Here is a 17893-nt window from a genome sequence, read left to right on the forward strand (position 1 = left end):
CCGCAGAGGCTCCTTAGGCGGGAGAAGCTGAAGCTCTGCGGGAGCCCCGGCCGCCCCGGGACAGTCCAGCCGCGGGGACCTTCTCGGCTAGAGTGCGTGCGGGTGGTCCCGGCAGGCGGGGCCCGGGGGAGGCTGCCCACGGGAAAGTGGCGCGCTGGGTTTAGAGACCCCGCAGCTTCTAAAGGAGTCTTTGGAGAGAACTCCCGGGAGGAGCGCGTGGGGCAGGCTGGAACGCAGAAGGGACAGCCCGGACTGGTGTTGAGCGTCAGGGAACCGACCGAGCGGGCTGCGCGGCTCCGGGCACGGGGAGTGAAGCAATTAGGCTTGTTTGGGAGGAGAGTTGCCTAGGGAAACAGAACACTTAAGAGCCTCTTCTTTCCCCCTCTCCAGCCTCCGCTTGGGTGCTGAAGTCACAGCCCCAGCGAGTCCTCCCCCCTCCCCCGCCTCCTCCGTCTGCCCTCCAGATCGCGGGAACCCGAGGCGCAGAGGGCCAGGAACGACGTCCGTGGAGGATGAAGCACTAGCCTTGGGACCCTCGGAAAATGAGGCAGACGCCCCTGCTGCAGCTGGCGCTGCTTCTCGCCCTGTCCAGGAGCCTGGGGGGGGAAGGGTGTCCGTCTCCGCCCTGCGAGTGTCACCAGGAAGATGACTTCAGAGTCACCTGCAAGGATCTTCACCGCATCCCCAGCCTACCGCCCAGCACGCAGACTCTGTGAGTACCTGGGGGGGGGGGGGGGTTCAAGAGGCCAAGGGCAGCTGCAAAGGTGGACAGAGTGCACAGAAAGAGCTTAAGAGTAAGCCAGAGGGTGGGTGGGTGGGTGTGTGTGTGTGTGTGTGTGTGTGTGTGTGTGTGTTTGCGCGACCAAACGCAACTGCCCAAACCTAGGATTTCTGACATCCTAGTTACTCATAGCACAGGAAAAGGTACAACTTTGGTACAAGATGAAAGTGTGAGTTGTCCTTTCTCAAGAGCTGCTATTCTTCACTTTGCCTAGGGCCTGGCTGAATCCTTCACTTCAGCTATTAATAACACTGATAGCAACTCAAGAATTGACCTCTTACACAAAAACCCTGTCTCTCAACTCAGAAAGACTCACACTCAGCTTAGGGCCGGGAAGTCCTTTGGTGCTCAAGCCAAAGCTTGTTGAATGAATAAATGAACAAATGGATATGCAAGTCTCAGATGTTGTCCATTGCGTGACAGGGAAGAAAAAATGCCAGGGACACCACTTCTTCAGGGACTGCTTTGCAGAGGGCAGAATTTCAAGTTGTGGAGGAGAAACATGATCTGACAGTGGAGGGGAACTTGGAGTCATCCTGTTAATAATTCCACCAAATGAGGAGAAAGCCCAATGTTAGAGGAAGAGAAAGGGACTACGATTCAGGAGGCCATTCTCGTCATGTCTTGCTTACCAGCTGTGAAAATAGGAGAGATCATTTATTTGGGGAGACCCAAGTTTCCTTCTGGGTGAAAGAGGGGGTTCAGTTAGTTGTGTTCTGATGTCTGATGGTACAAGTGAGGGGAGTCATTGAATCACGAAGAGTAAGAACTGGATAAAGACAAGAGCAGGGAGAATCTGGCCTTGAAAACACGGGGAGTAGGGACAGGCGAAGGGTGGTGTTCTGAAGAAGGAAGTTATTCTGAGGCGAGACAGTGATGAAGAGTGTGGGTGAAGAGGCATGCCAGTTTAAACTTTTTTTTTTAATGTTTATTTATTTTTTTGAGAGGGAGAGAGACAGCGCGAGCAGGGGAAGGGCAGAGAGAGAAGGAGACACAGAATCCGAAGCAGGCTCCAGGCTCGGGGCAGTCAGCACAGAGCCCCACATGGGGCTCGAACCCACGAACCGTGAGATCATGACCTGAGCCAAAGTCGGACGCTTAACCGACTGAGCCACCCAGGCGCCCCAAAGCGTGCCAGTTTATACAGTGGCCATGGCCATTTGCAACAGCAAAGTGATTTTCAAATCTTGGGGTGGGGGTAGTAGATCTCTTATCAAAGGAAAGCTTATGAGGGAAGTCAAGTGTGTAAAGCTAATCATTATATTGTGCTTATTCCTGTCCTCAGCACTTTACCCAAACTCACCAACTGACACCTCACAATATCCAACTGAGTAGATGGGGAAACTGAGGCACGAAAAGCAAGGTGACTTGTTCAATGTCATGCAGTTTACCAGTTGCGGTGCCAAGATTTGAGACAGTGCCGAGATGCGCTCTTAAGCCTACTGCCCTTAGATGAAAGCAGGCCTCACCCTGCCAGCTTTTCTCCAATATGGTCTTGGAAAAAAAAGAATGGAAAGGAAAATGTGTAAGACCTCAGAAAAGTAGGAGGTTGGGCAGGGGGAGAAAAAGATAGATAGAAGGAGGGAAGGAAAAAAGAGGGGATGGGAGGGAAAGAAAGACTATATCTAGGTTATAGAAGGCATTTCCTGCTGAAACAAAACACACCTTAAAGCCTGCTCTGGGTGGCAACCATTTTTCTGAATCTAGATGCCATGTAACCACTGACTGGCTGTTTTACAAATTATTATGGAGCTGAGAGTGGTTTTTTTCCTAAGTCTTATCTTCTATCCATGTATTCTGGTGCTGAAAGGTAAACAAGATTGTCCCTTTCTGCATTACCCATACACCTGCCACGTGGTACGATAGGTGGATGGGAGAGAGTTACACTGTGACCCCTACTGAGATAGTGGGTCTGTTTCCTCTTCCCCACTTCCCCCCATCTAAGGGGGCACAGTTCACTCTTATTACAACAGTGGTTCTAACTAGGTAGGAAGTAAAGAACAGCTCATATTCCTACTCCCTGGTGGAACATTCTAGAATCTTTGATATCCAGGTAGCTTGAAAAGAAAAATTGTTCCTCCTGATCAAGAATTACTGATTTAAGGGAAATTAAATGAACCCAGCGGAAGAAAACTAAAAATTTAAATGTTGGCACATAATCATAGGTCATATTACCTCAAAACCAAGGACAGCAAGATGGTCCCATTACTCTCATTCAGGGAATTACCATTTGCTACCTGTGTGTACAGAGGACAACCCCTTTTCTGAATGAGGAAGAGGATGGGGTTTGACTTTGGTTCTGGGTTTGTGCAGATTCCCCCTCAAGAAAGTGCTACCTTACCTTGCCTGTTCTATGACCTCTCCGCTTTCAGGTCCATGATGGGGACAACCACCACCTCACCCCCTCCAACTTCCTTCAACTCCAGTGGAGTGAAGTTTTGTCCATCACACACTTATGTGCCTTCAGAAATGTTTCTTTTAACAAATATTTTTAAGTTTATTTATTTTGAGAGAGAGAGAAATCACGCTAGAACAGGGAAGGGGCAGAGAGAGGGCAGGAGAGAGAATCCCAAGAAGGCTCTGCACTGACAAATGTGGGGTTCGAACCCACAAACCATGAGATCATGACCTGAGCTGAAATCAAGAGCCAGACGCTTAGCTGACTGTGCTACCCAGGTGCCCCCCTTCAGAAAAGTTTCTGAAGGAGCTATTTTCAAGATTCTGGGTTTTGCTTCCATTATTACTAATTTGGATTCTGCATCTGCATCTATGGCTCTAAGTGATGGACTAGCCCAGTATTTTCTAAGCTGAAGACACTCACTCAACATCTTCAGGATTTTTGCCAGATCTGTGTTCCACCTGTGCTATTATTCACTCCGTATTTTTAAGTGATTCACTTCTTTAACGGAAAGAAATTTATTCAGAGAGGTTACATGATGACTATAAATGAGAAATTAGCATAACTTGCAAAAATAGGAGGTAACCCAGAAGGCTAAAAACATTGAAAACAAAAATGTAATTACATTGTAGGCTCAAGACTGTTGCCTGTGAATGCTCTAAGCCTGAGGTTGACTTTTCCTTGTTAAAATGGACGAGCAACAGGGGCCCCTGAGTGGCTCAGTTGGTTAAGCAATTGATTGTTGATTTTGGCTCAGGTCACAATCTTATGGTTCGTGAGGTTGGGCTCTGTGCACTGACAGTGTAGGGTCTGCTTGACATTCCTTCTCTCTCTCTCTCTCTGCCTGTGCCCTGTTCATGCTGCTCTCTATCAAAATAAATAAACTTTTTTTTAAGAAAGGAAGAGTAATAAGTGTTATAGACATATTTAAGAGATACCAATTCAACATGCTGTCCTCGGTGGTATCAGAAGAATCAAAAAACCATGGAAAGGGGAATCATTTTTTCACTACATGATTCGATATTATTTAATGCCATGTGGACATTCCACCTAAAATAATCTCATGTCATACTTGTTTCCCACGCTTAGGGAACTGTGAATTTATTCCATATTTCACAAGTGTTTTAGTCACAATCAGGGGTCATAACCTGAATAACACTCGATTTCCCACCAAAAGAGAAGCCCCCGGCTTTAGCACCCACATGCTTGCCAAATACAGCCCAGTATTTTGTGTCTTACAAAGATGGTGTCACTTCATGCTTCTAGACTCCATGATTTATTGGTGTTTTTTATCCTCTGTGTGTGTGACTCAAGGTCTTTGATGGTAAGTAACAGAAAACCCAGTCTGTCTAGCTTAAGGAGGGAAGAAATGTTCCGAAACAATAACATGTAATTTACAGAATCACTGTAGAACCAGGCTTTTAAAATAAGCCAGAACCCAGGGCAGGCAGGGAGTTGGAGCCGCGGCCAACCATCTGGTTGGAATGACTCCACAGACAACACCGTAACCACAGCCACTGGACATCTGTGGTGCTGGGCAGCTAGTTCTGTAGCTGCCGGGCTGTCTGGGTGCTGCCATCAGTAATTTCTCAACCACTCCTGCCCCTTTGAATCACCAGCCAGATAGTGATGTTCTAGATGGGAACAGCTGATTGTCTGCCATAGGTCACCTGCTGTGTCCTACCTCCCCTACCTGCCTGACTCCCCTACCTGCTGGGTAGGTACCCTTACCTGCTCGGAGGGGGGAGGTCCCTTTTCCCCCGCCTTTGGTGTCTGTAGTAGGAGGCGAAGAACTGGCTCCTTCTAACGGTCACATATTAATGAGGCATTTTCCACCGAAGAGGGGCTATATGCCCTCACCCTTGCTCATCACTTCCATCATCCTGCAAATGTTTACGAAGCACTGGCTATGCTCCAGACGTGTGCTACTGCTCTGGACGTGGTGGAGAATGACAGCGACATATCCCTGTACTCAGGGGTCTTTACAATCCAGTGTAGAAGCTGAATATCCATCAAATAATCACATAAACATACAACTATAATCGTGGAAGTGTGCTGGGAGTGTGTTTGGTGGGAATGAGGGGTGGAGACTGATTTCAGCTTGGGTTCAGGGAATGTTTTGAGCTTCATCGTGTACCAGTAGGATTTGGGCATAAGGAGGTGCACGTGTGGAGGTAGAGGGCGAGGAAGAGGTGTTCCGGGGGATGGAACTACTCATTTGAAGAACTGTGAAGAATTCCAACCTGAACAGTGAAAGAGTTGGATTTTTTCACTTGGGACAATACTGATGGGCAACAATATATGTTACTACTTCCTTTGTGACACAATACAGGCCAAGGTGAATTCTGATGTCAGTGGAGGCAGCTTTTGTGCCAAAAAAAAAAAATGACTTATTGGAGGAACTGTTTAAAAACAAATATTTGATTCATTAAAGTAATAAAGACTAGTTCTCTTCTGGGTTTTCCATATATTTATTATTTTATTTGTAAATTTAATTATTATAATAATTACCTTAAGGAAGACATATTTTTTGATGGAAGACTTTATAATTTAATAATACTTTAATAAATAATTTAGGAAAATAATACATAATTCGAGTACAAATATACATTTTTAGAGCACTTGAATTGCACTTAAATACTTAGAAAATTCTAGAAAGTCTCATATTAAGATTTATTAGTACCAGGAATCATAAGTTTTTAGACATCCCAGTGCTGTTTAGAGATCTCAGACATCTCCATCCCTTAGGAGAAGAGAGTAAAATTAGTTAAGGGCACTCTCCCTGGAGTGAGATCATCATGGTTGAATGCCTTGCTCTACCATTTATTCAGCATGCTTTTGGAAAATATTTTTCCCTCCTATTCTTCTAAATCCTTGACTAGGACCCCTAGTAACACCAACAAGGAAAATACATTCATAAGAGAAAAGCATACACATTTATGTACCATAAGTTTTACGTGACTTGGAATGAGGACACTGGCTTCCTAGGTCCCTTATGGTTAGGTTGCCCTATCTAGAAGGATCCTCTTGTCCCTGTTATCCAGGTGTAATTAATAGTGCTCCCTTCATTCTCAAATTAGATTTTGGAGGATGAATTCCTCATAAGGAAATGAAGACCCAAAGAAGCGATTAAACTTGAGCATTTTTACATCAGGTTTGGTAAAGAGTGGGAAGTCATGGAACAATGTTATAAGACAAAAAGGGGGTGTGCTAAGTGTAGAAAACTGGGGGAAACAGCAATTTCTATTCCTTCAGATTCCTCTTGCCTTCCTTTTGTCTTTGCCGAAAAGGCTGCTCCTTTCCTCTGGGTATAGGGAAGGCACCTCCACACGGGGGGGCTTATGATCTGCTCTAGGAGAAGGTCAGATGGTCCTGTCTACATTAGCAATTTCTTAGATTCCTCCAGCTTAAAGTATCCAATGTGCCAAGGTGCCACGTTTGGGGAGAGCATGCTCTGCACCCTATCAGGAACATTACCTACTTACTCTGTACCTCAGGTTCTTCATCTGTAAAATGAGGATGATAATAGCACCTGCCTCATTGGATTGCTGGGTGGTATGAATGAGTTAATGGTGTTAAAAGATAAATTTCAAAGAAAGGTAAAACCAGGAGTCTCCTATAGCAATAAATTGAACACCCTAAAGATTTTTTTTTAAACTCTGTTTTAGTTTCCTAAGGCTGCCATAATGAAGTACCACAACTGGGCAGCTTAAAACACCAGAAATGTATTCTCTCATATTTTTGGAAGCTAAAAGTCTGACATCAAGGTACTGACAAGGCTATGCTACCCTGGCAGGCTCAAGGAAAGAATCCTTCCTTGCTTCCTAGCTTCTGATGCCTGCCTGCCATCCTTGGTTTTCCCTGGCTTGTAGCAGCCTGACGCCAGTCTTTGTCTCTTCAGTCATGGCCTTCTTCTTGTGTATGTAAGTCCCTGTGTGTCTTCCACCCCTTCTTATAAGGATACCAGTCATGGGGTTAGGGCATGCCCTAATCCAAGATGATGTATACTTAACTAATTACACCTACAAAGACCCTATCTCCAAATAAGGTCACATTCTGAGGCTCAGGTGGTTGTGAATTTTGGGGGGACACTATTCAACCCACTACAGTGAGGAAACTGGTAAAAATGTTGCAATTATGTTAAAAATCCACAAATAGGGGCACCTGGGTGGCTCAGTCAGTTAAGCATCTGACTTCAGCTCAGGTCATGATCTCATAGTTCGTGGGTTTGAGCCCCGCATTGGGCTCTGTGCTGACAGCTAGCTCAGAGCCTGGAGCCTGCTTCAGATTCTGTGTCTCCCTCTCTTTCTGACCCTCCCCTGCTCATGCTGTCTCTATCTCTCTCTCAAAAATAAATAAAATATTTTTTAAAAATCCACAAAATAGATTTATAGATGAGGAATATTGAAATGAATGTGCTACTGGGGCAAAAGTAACTTCTTTCATAGTCAGGGCATAGGGGAAGCCAATTGAAGCTCTACCAGAAAGGACAGAATTTGCCATGTCTATAGACAAAAGTTATTTTGCATTGCTATCAATTATTTACAGTGTACATAATTATGAAAGAGTTCCCATCGAATCAGACTCAGAATCCTGGAAGAATATATTCTTGTCAGTGCAAAATTTTCCACTGAAGCATGATATCTCCTATGATACACACAGAACACTTAGAACAGTTATTTTATTGGCTTCCAATAAACACTCTATGAGGAAATTCAGTAAAAAATAATTTCCTTTTCAACTTAAATAACAGGTCAATATAAACTATTCACTTATACATTTTACACTGAAATTGCAAGGCCAATTTATTAGATATCCCAACACAAATACTCAAATTACCAGAAGTATATTGAGTATCCTTTTTTAAATCTTTTTTAATGTTTATTTACTTTTGAGAGAGAAAAAGACAGAGCACGAGCAGGGGAGGAGCAGAGAGAGAGGGAGACACAGAATTCAAAGCAGGCTCCAGGCTCTGAGCTGTCAGCACAGAGCCCGACGCCAGGCCCAAACCCACGAACCACCATATCATGACTTAAGCTGAAGTCGGACACTTAACCAATTGAGCAACCCAGGTGCCCTATATTAAGGATTCTTAAATTCAACACAAATTAATATCATGGATATGACTTAAATTTTTATTTATATTTTTTTAATTTTTATTTGAGAGAGGGAGACAGCATGAATGGAGTAGGGGCAGAGAAAGAGGGAGAGAGAGAATCCCAAGCAGGCTCCACACTGTCAATGGAGAGCCCGATGTGGGTCTCAATCTCACAAACTGTGAGATCATGGCCTGAGCCAAAATCAATAGTCAGACACTTAACCAACTGAGCCACTCAGGCACTCCTCATTTCTATTTTTTCTAATGTTTATTTATTTTTGAGAGAGAGCAAGTGCAGAAGCAAGTGGTGGAGGGGCAGAGAGAGAGAGGGAGAGAGAGAATCCCAAGCAGGCCCCATGCTATCAGTGTAGAGCCCGATGTGGGGCTCAGACTCATGAACTGTAAGATCATGACTTGAGCTGAAATGAAGAGTTAGACACTAACCAACTGAGCCACTCAGGCACACACACACACACACACACACACCCCATTTCTACTTTTAATTCTAAATTTTCCCAAGTTAAAAGATGTTCATTCATTAAGAAAGCTGGGCTCTTTCCCCACCACTTAAGAACACTAGTTCCTTAGGGAAACATCCACTGGCTTCCTAGGTTCCTTATGGTTAGGGTTGCCCTAGCTAGAAGGAACCTCCTCTTACACCTGTTATCCAGGTGTAATTAAGAGCATTCCTTTAACTCTCAAATTAGATTTTGGAGGATAAATTACTATAGATCTTACTAATAAACCATAAAGTCCAGAGGCCTACAGGACATGCTGCAATACCCAGAGCCTTGTTTATTGTCATGTAACTGGGAGTCAATAACTTAAACGGGTTGGCCTCTTGGTTATTGCCTCAAAATCTGCAACTACCACCTAGATGGTAGTGAACTTGCTTCACGGTGTCCATTGAAGTTTGCATTTCCTTTATCTCTGTTAAGATACTTGTATCTTCCCCTCTGGCTTATCGCAGGAGCCACAGAACGGCATCCAGCCTTGCCCTCCACAGTCTATCCTTCACACAGCAGCCAGAGGCGTCTCTTAAAATGAATGTCAGGTCATGTCCCTCCTTTGCTCACAACCTTCCTAGGCTCCCTACTTACCTCAAGATACAAACTAGAGTCCTTATAGTGGCCCCAAAGGCCCTCCGTGATTCAGAACTTTTTTTCTTTTCCTTTTTCTTTTTTATTACTCTCACTCATAATTCAGCTTTTACTCCACTGGCCTCCTTGCTGTTCCTCATGTTTGTCAGGCTTTTCCACATTAGGTTCTTCCCTGTGTCTCAAACCTTCTTTTCCCAGATGTCTCCATGGCTTATCTTCTCACCTCCTTCCAGTTTTGTTCAAATGTTACCTTCTCAATAAGGCTTTCGTAATCACTCTACTTAAAACTTAGCATTCCTGCTTTTAAAAAAAATCCATAGCGCTTGGCACCTTCTAATATACACTATAATTTGTTTATGTTTCTTATTTATGTCTTTCCCCACAGGGCAAGGTTTTTGTGTTGTTTTGTTTTTGTGATTTGCTTTGTTCAGTTATGTATCCCAAGTGCCCAGAAAGAGCCTGGCATATGATTGGTAGTCAATACCTATTGGTTTAATAAATGAACACATGGATGAAGGTCTCCAGAGGCACCTTAATATCATTCCATTGGGTTCTTCATACCTTATAATTCTTTTTCAGAGTCCTTGGGTTTTATTGCCCTGTTAAAGTAGATGAAATTCTACTTTTGCTTAATAGTTTTCCTGGCCACCTGAGACACTAATTTTTTAGACACTAAAACGACATCTGCTGGGGCTTCACGTCTCTCACCTCACATCTGACCCTATTTCACGATACGAAAACCATGTGAAAGATGCTCCTTTGAAGAGCTGCCTCCAAGAAGTTGACTCTACCAGTGCTTCCTACACTTTCCAAATGTAGCACCCCTAAGCAAGAGGAAAGGATATCTGGGACACCCAAAAGTAATCCAGAGCAGTCAGGACCTCTGAAACCTCTGGTTTTATTTTATTTAATTTAACTTCTAAAAAATAAGTGCCAATTTTGAATTCTTTTACATCATGTAACTGTTTTCCATGTGACTTCATACATAACTTTCCAGAGTATTCGCTTCTACCTTTAGGATAATGAACTCTATATTTGAATATCCTAGTAATTTGACTCAAGTGACAGGGTACAGAATGGCAGTCACAGAAAGAGGCCAGTAAAGTACTTTAGGAGGCAGTGCTGTGTGTGCTTAGGAAGCCGCTCTGGGGGCACCTGGGTGGCTCAGTCGGTTGAACAGCCGACTTTGGCTCAGGTCATGATCTCATAGTTTGTGAGTTCGAGCCCCACATCAGGCTCTGTGCTGATAGCCTGGAGCCTGCTTCCGATTCTGTGTCTCCCTGTCTCTCTGCTCCACCTCTGCTTGTACTCTGTCTCTCAAAAATGAATAAACATTTAAAAAATTTAGAAAAAAAAAAAAGCCGCTCTGCAGAGACTATGCCCATTCAGTCCTATTCTCACCTGGATCCAGAGTGTTCACCTGTGTGAACAAAACTCTGGCTTTCCTGGAGTGTCTATTTTCTTATATTGGCTCTGATAAAGCAGTGGACAGAGAAAACTAATTCATAAAAACTTACCATATATTGTTAAATGAGTGGACTTTATTTGGATTTATCAATTAATTGAAATAGTTTTTTTTTTCCCTCCAGAACTGAGAGGTTGTTAAATTGAACTGATTCCACTATTTGATTACTTGTTTTCTTACTGTACAAAGTATGTTAATTTTTATTACCCTTCAGATTAAGGTTTATTAACCAGAGGTTCATGGGCTTCCTAGGAGCCCGTGGTTGTCCTCCTGGAAATCTGTGATTAAATGAAAATTTGTACATCAAGGCACTACTGAGAGAATCTACAACTTCCCTCAGATTATTAAAGGTGTCCTTGAACCCCCCCCCCAAAAAAGTTAAGAAATTATGTTTTGGAATAATTGGGCTTTTTTGTGTGTGATAGTGTACATTCGGTATTAAGCATGACTTAATCTTTTTATTTCATTACAAAGAACACTAAAACATATATTTAAAGAAATAAACGAAAACTTCTTGACCTTTAAGTGTGATTTTTTTCTCTTGGATATGGTACTATGATTATTTTTAAATGCCTTACACCTAGCTCATCCTTTGAATAGGCTCTTCTCACAGAAGTTCACTAAGTGTGGCTATTCTTTAAGTCACTAGTTTAAAAACAGATTTAACAAGTGTCTAATGCCTTATAGCTGACATTAAATCCTTTTTACTCCCCTATTTCCATTCTCACTGAATCTGCCTGCCTAGTATGCTTAATTATTTTTCTGCCTTTTATTACTGTAAATAAGGAATAGTTGAAGGAAATTTCAAGTGTGAGAAAAAATGGTTCCATTTGTTCCGAGCTACAAATTAGATTTTACAGTGTTCCGTTTTGATGTCAGACTCTCCTTACTTTGCTTCATTTTTGTATGAATCCTCAAGAATACGTAGGGTGTTCCAGAAAATTTCAAAGCAAATCCTTTTCTCAGAATTACAAAGCAGACCTTTGTGATTTTTAGAGCATCTTATAAATGTTCTCTTACATGTAGTGACATGTAAATCTGCCCTGCGTTTTTTCTGGTACAGCCCTATTTAAAATATCTTGCCATCAGAACATTCCAGAAATTCAAATATTTTCTCATCATTTTAACTAAACTTCCCACACCCCTTTTGCACCTGGAAAGAGCTCTCTGCGTCCCAGTTTTTCCTTCAAAAACATGATCTCTCTATTTATATGATACATGAAGCTTTTGGCTAACATTTTTGCAGGCATTAGCTTAATTTTACCCACACCCACGTATTATCATAATTACTCAACTCCAGAGAGGGATTGAAATTGTCTTTTCTTATTGCCAGCTACTGTCACTTTATATTTTGTTATTTCAAAGTTTTATAGGCTGGGAAACTAGAAGGCTAACTTTAGGGAAAGGATCTGTACATGACGATAAATACATGACCTAAGAGAGGGCACAAATGAGGTCCTCTCCTGTGACAAAGTCTTAAGTGGGCTTTGTGGCTGCTCTGTTTCTCTCTCAACACCCTTTTCAGTTATTTTTGGGTACACAGCCATGGTCCAAAGATTTGAGATGAAAGGAAATCTTACTCTAGATAGGTGGCATTTTATTGTGGTTAATGTTTCTTCCTTCCTTTCTTCTTTTTTTTTCTTTTTAACAAATATTTATTGGTCACTTAATATTTGCAAGTACTACTCTAGGTATTGGAGAGATATAATATAAATGGCTTCCTCGATCATTCTAGCAGGAGAGAAATAGCCAAAAATATTAGTAAGTAACACACATAGTATGTCAGATGGTGAGAAGTATAACAGAAAAAATAAAGGAAGGGACAAGGAGAAAGAAGGCTGGGGACTGCATTTTAAATGGCCAGAGAAGGCCTCACTGAGAAAGTGACAATTGAGTAAAGACCTAAAGGAGCCTCCCAAACTAAGCCAGGCTGATATCTGGTACTGGGGAGAGAAAATTCTGAGTAAATGCAAAGACCCAGAGTCTGCGGGGGGTGAGGGGGGTGCGGCATGGGAGGAACTTGCATAGTATGTTTGTAAGTGACAAGCAGAAAACTGTGCCTGTAGCAGAGAGGGTTGTAGGTAATGAAATCAGAGCAGTTATGGGGTACAGAGCATGTGGTACTTTGTAGGTCATTATAAGGCATTAAAAATATGTAAATGTAAGTATGTACAATAAATAAATATAAAATAATATAAATGTATATAAATACATACATGTATGTATTTTTTTTCTGAATGAGATAAACAGCTATTAAGGATGTTGAGCTCTGCCCCCAAAATTGCATGAGCTGATTTACATTTTACTAGGAGCACCCAGGCTACTATACTTGTTAATCAAGTGAGAAATGACCATGGCTCCAACCAGCTTAATACCAGGGAAGGTGGTGAAAAATGGTTGAGTCCTGGATTTATGATGAAGGTATAAAGTCAACAGGATTTCCTCATAGAGAACGTGGAGTCTGAGTGAAAGAAAGGAGTCCGTAATGTCTTAGCCTGGATTCTCCAGAAAGCAGAGCCTGTGTGAGAATTCTTACTGGGGAGTGTGATTCCAAGGAGCAGAGGGGTGAGTTGTGGATGTGAAGAAGGGTGGGAAGGAGACTTTACTGCTACTGGAGGCAAGTGGTTGCTGATCCCATGGGGCCACCTGAGAATCCTATGCATCTCGGATCCTTGCTCTAGGAGGGAGGAAAGGGAAACTTTTATCCATGAGTTCTTATCTCCCCACTCCCACCCTGTAGATCCGGGTGTTAACTCCACCAGCCTTCCAGGTTCCTTGCACATGGATAATGAAGGAGTCCTAGATATGTACAGAAATGCCCCAGGGTGGAAGGTGAGGGAAGCAGAGGCAGGGCTGAGGTACAGCTCTGTCAGGTTGTACGTGGATGAAGCTAGTCAGCACACACACAGACCTGGTGGCTGTGGCCTGGCTAGAACAGGACAGGTAAGGCTGAAGGGATCTCAACTGATACATTAAGAGGTCTTCAATGCAGTTCGCCCTTTGAAACACTCAGATCTTGCCAAACTTTCTTTTTTTAAGTGTGTTCATTTATTTTGAGAGATGAGGACAATGGAGCAGAAAGAAAGGGAGAGAGAGGATCCCAAGCAGGCTCCACACTGTCAGCACAGAGCCCAACGTAGTGCAAAAACTCACGAACCACGAAATCATGACCTGAGCCCAAACCAACCAACCAACCGACAGAGCTACCCAGGCGCCCCTTCCCAAACTTTTGATTATGTCTGGCTCTCATACTAAAATATCGGACCTTCTGTTTTATAAAAATAAAATGACCTTATTTTTTTCTGAGATAGAGGGGGTTACAAGTCCAGTCTGCCACAGGGCTCCCTTCATAATGCAATCTTTGCAAAGACATCATGCAAGAGGGCTTGTGAAATAAGCAAAAATCTCCTCCATTGTGGCTGATCCCAAGGTTGTAATTAACAGTCATATCTCTCCTCAACTCCGATTTTAGATTTCTGTCAGTGCTGGCCAGACTTTGGCCATTGATTGCCTAGTGGAAGGACCCGGGCTTTCAACTCCAAGGATTTTAAACCTTTAATTGCCTTGCCCTTATTGGCTATACTTGCTCTATTTCCCCATTATCACTGGCAACAGAACCAAGACATGTCCCAGATAAATCTCTGGGCTCTTGACACCCTCCTCACTGCTGCTGATGTAAAGCAGCAATCATAGCTTCTCATGGTTCTTTTATTCCTCTCAGGAGAGAAACTCCTCTATTTGCCCATTCATCTACTGGTATCATGAGCCCAAATAACAGGTGATCATTATAGCTTCAGGCCTTCTACGTTTTACTTGGAGGAAATAGTCTTTCCACCCAAAACTAGGACCTCTAATCTTGCAGGAACAGAAATAGGAAGTTCAAATTCTGAATGGTGGTCACTGTGATGGTGAGAAGAGTCAATCACCAGCACCCATAGGTCCCCATACCCATGTATTCTAGCTACATGGGGACTAGCATATATTGGCTACTGGTTCAGCATGTACACTTCACTGGGTTGGATCCCCAACCCTCCGGGCTTTGTCCCAAGTTGGAACCTCAGCTGAGTCTTTAATGGGCCTTTTCACCATTCTGCTAGGCAATCTGCTTCTGCACGATTAGGAACATAGTAAGACTAGTGGATATGATGGTCATGTGCCCTTTACTACACCTTCTCTCCCATGAAATGGGTCTCTTGGCCGAGTGTTGTGCTGTTGCAGTGTTGTGCAACAAGCTGGTTCTTGCAGAACTCTGTAGGATTTCACACAGGTAGATCGGGCAGCCTGTAAGCCTTTGAATAATGACTCCAGGGGAGGCAGTGAGGTCAGGGAAAGCAAACCCAAATCCAAAGTAACCAGACTTTTTAAAATGAATTACTACTTTTGCGTGGTAAAAAGTGTCCGACATAATCAAACTACCACCAATTGGCTGGCTGTTCTTTTTGAGGAAATCTGCCTTAATGAGGGTGCAGTGTAGGATTCTACTACTGGTGGTTTGGTTATTCAAAGAGGCAGTAGCTTTACTCAATTTGATGACAGTGAACCTATGCTTGGCTTCCATCCCTGTCACCATGGCTGTTTCATTCACACCCACTGTACCAGCACTGTGGTTGACAGCCATAGAAGGAGTCATCCTACCCACCTGGCTGTTGAGAGTCACCTCTGTGGTGACACTGAAAAAATCTCCTCCGAGGGACCCAGCCCCCCTTTCAATCAGGGATTTCTGGTTTCAGAGACATTAAAGTTTTTCTTTTAAAAACGTGCCATCATAGGGGGCACCTGGGCGGCTTAGTCGGTTAAGTGTCCAACTTCAGCTCAGGTCATGATCTCGCAGTTTGTGAGTTTGAGTCTTGTGTTGGGCTCTGTGCCAACAGCTCAGAGCCTGGAGCCTGCTTCGGATTCTGTGTCTCCCTCTCAGTCTCTCCCCCACTCATGCTCTGTCTCTCTCTAAAAAATAAACATTTAAAAATAAAATAAAATATGCTTATCAAAATAAAAATGTGCATCATGATGAATTGTTACTTTTGATGTAATTTAAACACAGTACTAAAGTGAAGAATTTGCCATAACATTAATTTTTAGGTTTAGGTTAATGCCTTGACGCCAGAAAAATAAACTCTCCACTATAATTACAAAAACATCTAGTTCTTTAAAGCATTTGGATTACTGAAAATTGCCGTAATTGTTATCTCTTATGAATTATTTATCTGTTATTCTATTACATAATAACTGTTTGAGCTATAATATGAATTAAATGGGTTTTGTGCACTACCTTAAAATCTGTTGCATTGTTATTGTTTTGTTTGTTTAATTATGCACTGTGTCAACTCTGTGTCCAGCCCCATGCTGTGTGTTTTCCTATAAGGTACCTCACTTGGGACTCAGAGTAGCTCTGTGTGACTCTACTTTAGATAAGGAATCTGAGACCCAGAAATGCCATCTCTTTTATCTTTTGTCTCACAGTCAGTAAATGAAAGAACATTCAAACTCAGGTTCCCTAGCTCCAAATCCAAGGCTTTCTCTACTATTCTATAGTAGTATCTTCCCAAATCTGGTCTCTTCTCCTCCCTTGTTTCCCTACCCTACCCTTCCCTTCCTTCCCCAATTGACATGAAATTCATATAATGTACCATCCACTGGTATTTAGTACATTCACAGTGTTGTACAACCATCACCTCTAGCTCCAAACTATTTTCATCATCTCTAAAGGAAATCTGTACTGATTAACCAGCTACTCCCCATTCCCCTCTGTCTGTACCCCCTGATTTCTGTCTCCATGGACTCTGGACATATTATATAAATGGAATCATACAACATGTATGGGTTCTTTCACTTCACGTAATGTTTTTTACATTTCAGTCACACTGCAGGGAAAGAGTGGGGGCCATCAGGCAAGAGGCCTGATGGGAAAACAGGTGTAAACAAGCCAGGCTTTATGTAATTTCAAGACTTTTCAGGCAGGTTCATTTCTCATACCCTGGTGTAGAGAGAAGTCCCACTCCATGTCTAAATGCCTCACACCTTAGAAATGATCACTGGAATGCCACCAGTGTTCATAGTTATTCTCAGAGGCTTAGAGCTACAAAACTACTTTCCCACGTCAGAAGGTTTTGAGAGTACCTGCTTTGTGAAGGAGAGTGTTTCTAGCCAGCTGGCTGAACAATACCATGTGCTTGTCCCTCCCGGATCCCATGGCAATCTTAGTCAACACTGCTAGAAAGAGGAGGCTTAATAACAGTGCATGAACCATTACCATTACTCTTTTACCCTTTTAAGAGCTAATACTTAATGCAAAGGGTTTTTCTCTGTTATAGATGAGGTATAGAACTCAAACAACACCCCATTTGTAATGGCATTTATTATAATAATATTGGGGGCACCCAGGTGGCTCCATGGGTTAAGTATCCAACACTTGATTTTGACTCAGGTCCTAATCTCACAGTTTGTGAGACTGAGTCCCATCAGGGCACAGCCTGCTTGGGATTCTCTCTTTCCCGCTCCCCCACTCTCTCTGTCTCTCAAAATAAATATTTTTAAAAATAATATTGGCTTCTATATCTTATATCTCCATTTCAAAGTTTCACCAATAGGGGTGCCTGGGTGGCTCAGTTGATTGGACGTACAACTTCAGCTCTGGTGGTGATCTTGCAGTTTGTGGGTTCCAGCCCTGCTTAAGGCTCTCTGCTGTCAGTGTGGAGCCTGCTCAGATCTCTCTCTCTCTCTCTCTCTCTCTCTCTCTTTCTCTGCCCCTCCCCTGCTCACTCTCTTTCTTTCAAAAATAAATAAACATTTTAAAAAATTAACCAATATGCCAATAAAGAAAATTTGCTAAGAATAAAAAAAAGGTCAAATGAAAGAAGTAGGTTAGTATTTCCCTTAGGTTTACTGGAGCTTATTTCTCAGCGATTTCTTCCCTCTCCACTCTGGAACTTGGAAACAGAAGATGTGTAGTCAAATCCTACCTCTCCACCGTGTGGAAGAATCTATTTACTCAATTTACAGGATGAACAAACTAGTAAGATCTGTTATGCCCACATCATGAAGTAGTTATGGG

General features: G+C 42.7%; 1 protein-coding gene across 2 annotated transcripts in view; it reads left to right on the plus strand.

The window, feature by feature from the left end:
- The first annotated feature begins 542 nt into the window (after nt 1-542).
- TSHR (thyroid stimulating hormone receptor) overlaps nt 543-17893 on the plus strand; it is a 158279-nt gene continuing 140928 nt past the window's right edge. For both annotated transcript variants that reach the window (XM_039257023.1, XM_039257024.1), the window contains exon 1: nt 543-712. In XM_039257023.1, coding sequence (XP_039112954.1) covers nt 543-712 — 170 coding nt within the window. The remainder of the gene's footprint in view (nt 713-17893) is intronic.

Source organism: Hyaena hyaena, unplaced genomic scaffold (assembly GCF_003009895.1).
Source record: "Hyaena hyaena isolate Hyena2069 unplaced genomic scaffold, ASM300989v1 scaffold_597, whole genome shotgun sequence".
Classification (NCBI taxonomy): Eukaryota; Metazoa; Chordata; class Mammalia; order Carnivora; family Hyaenidae; genus Hyaena; species Hyaena hyaena.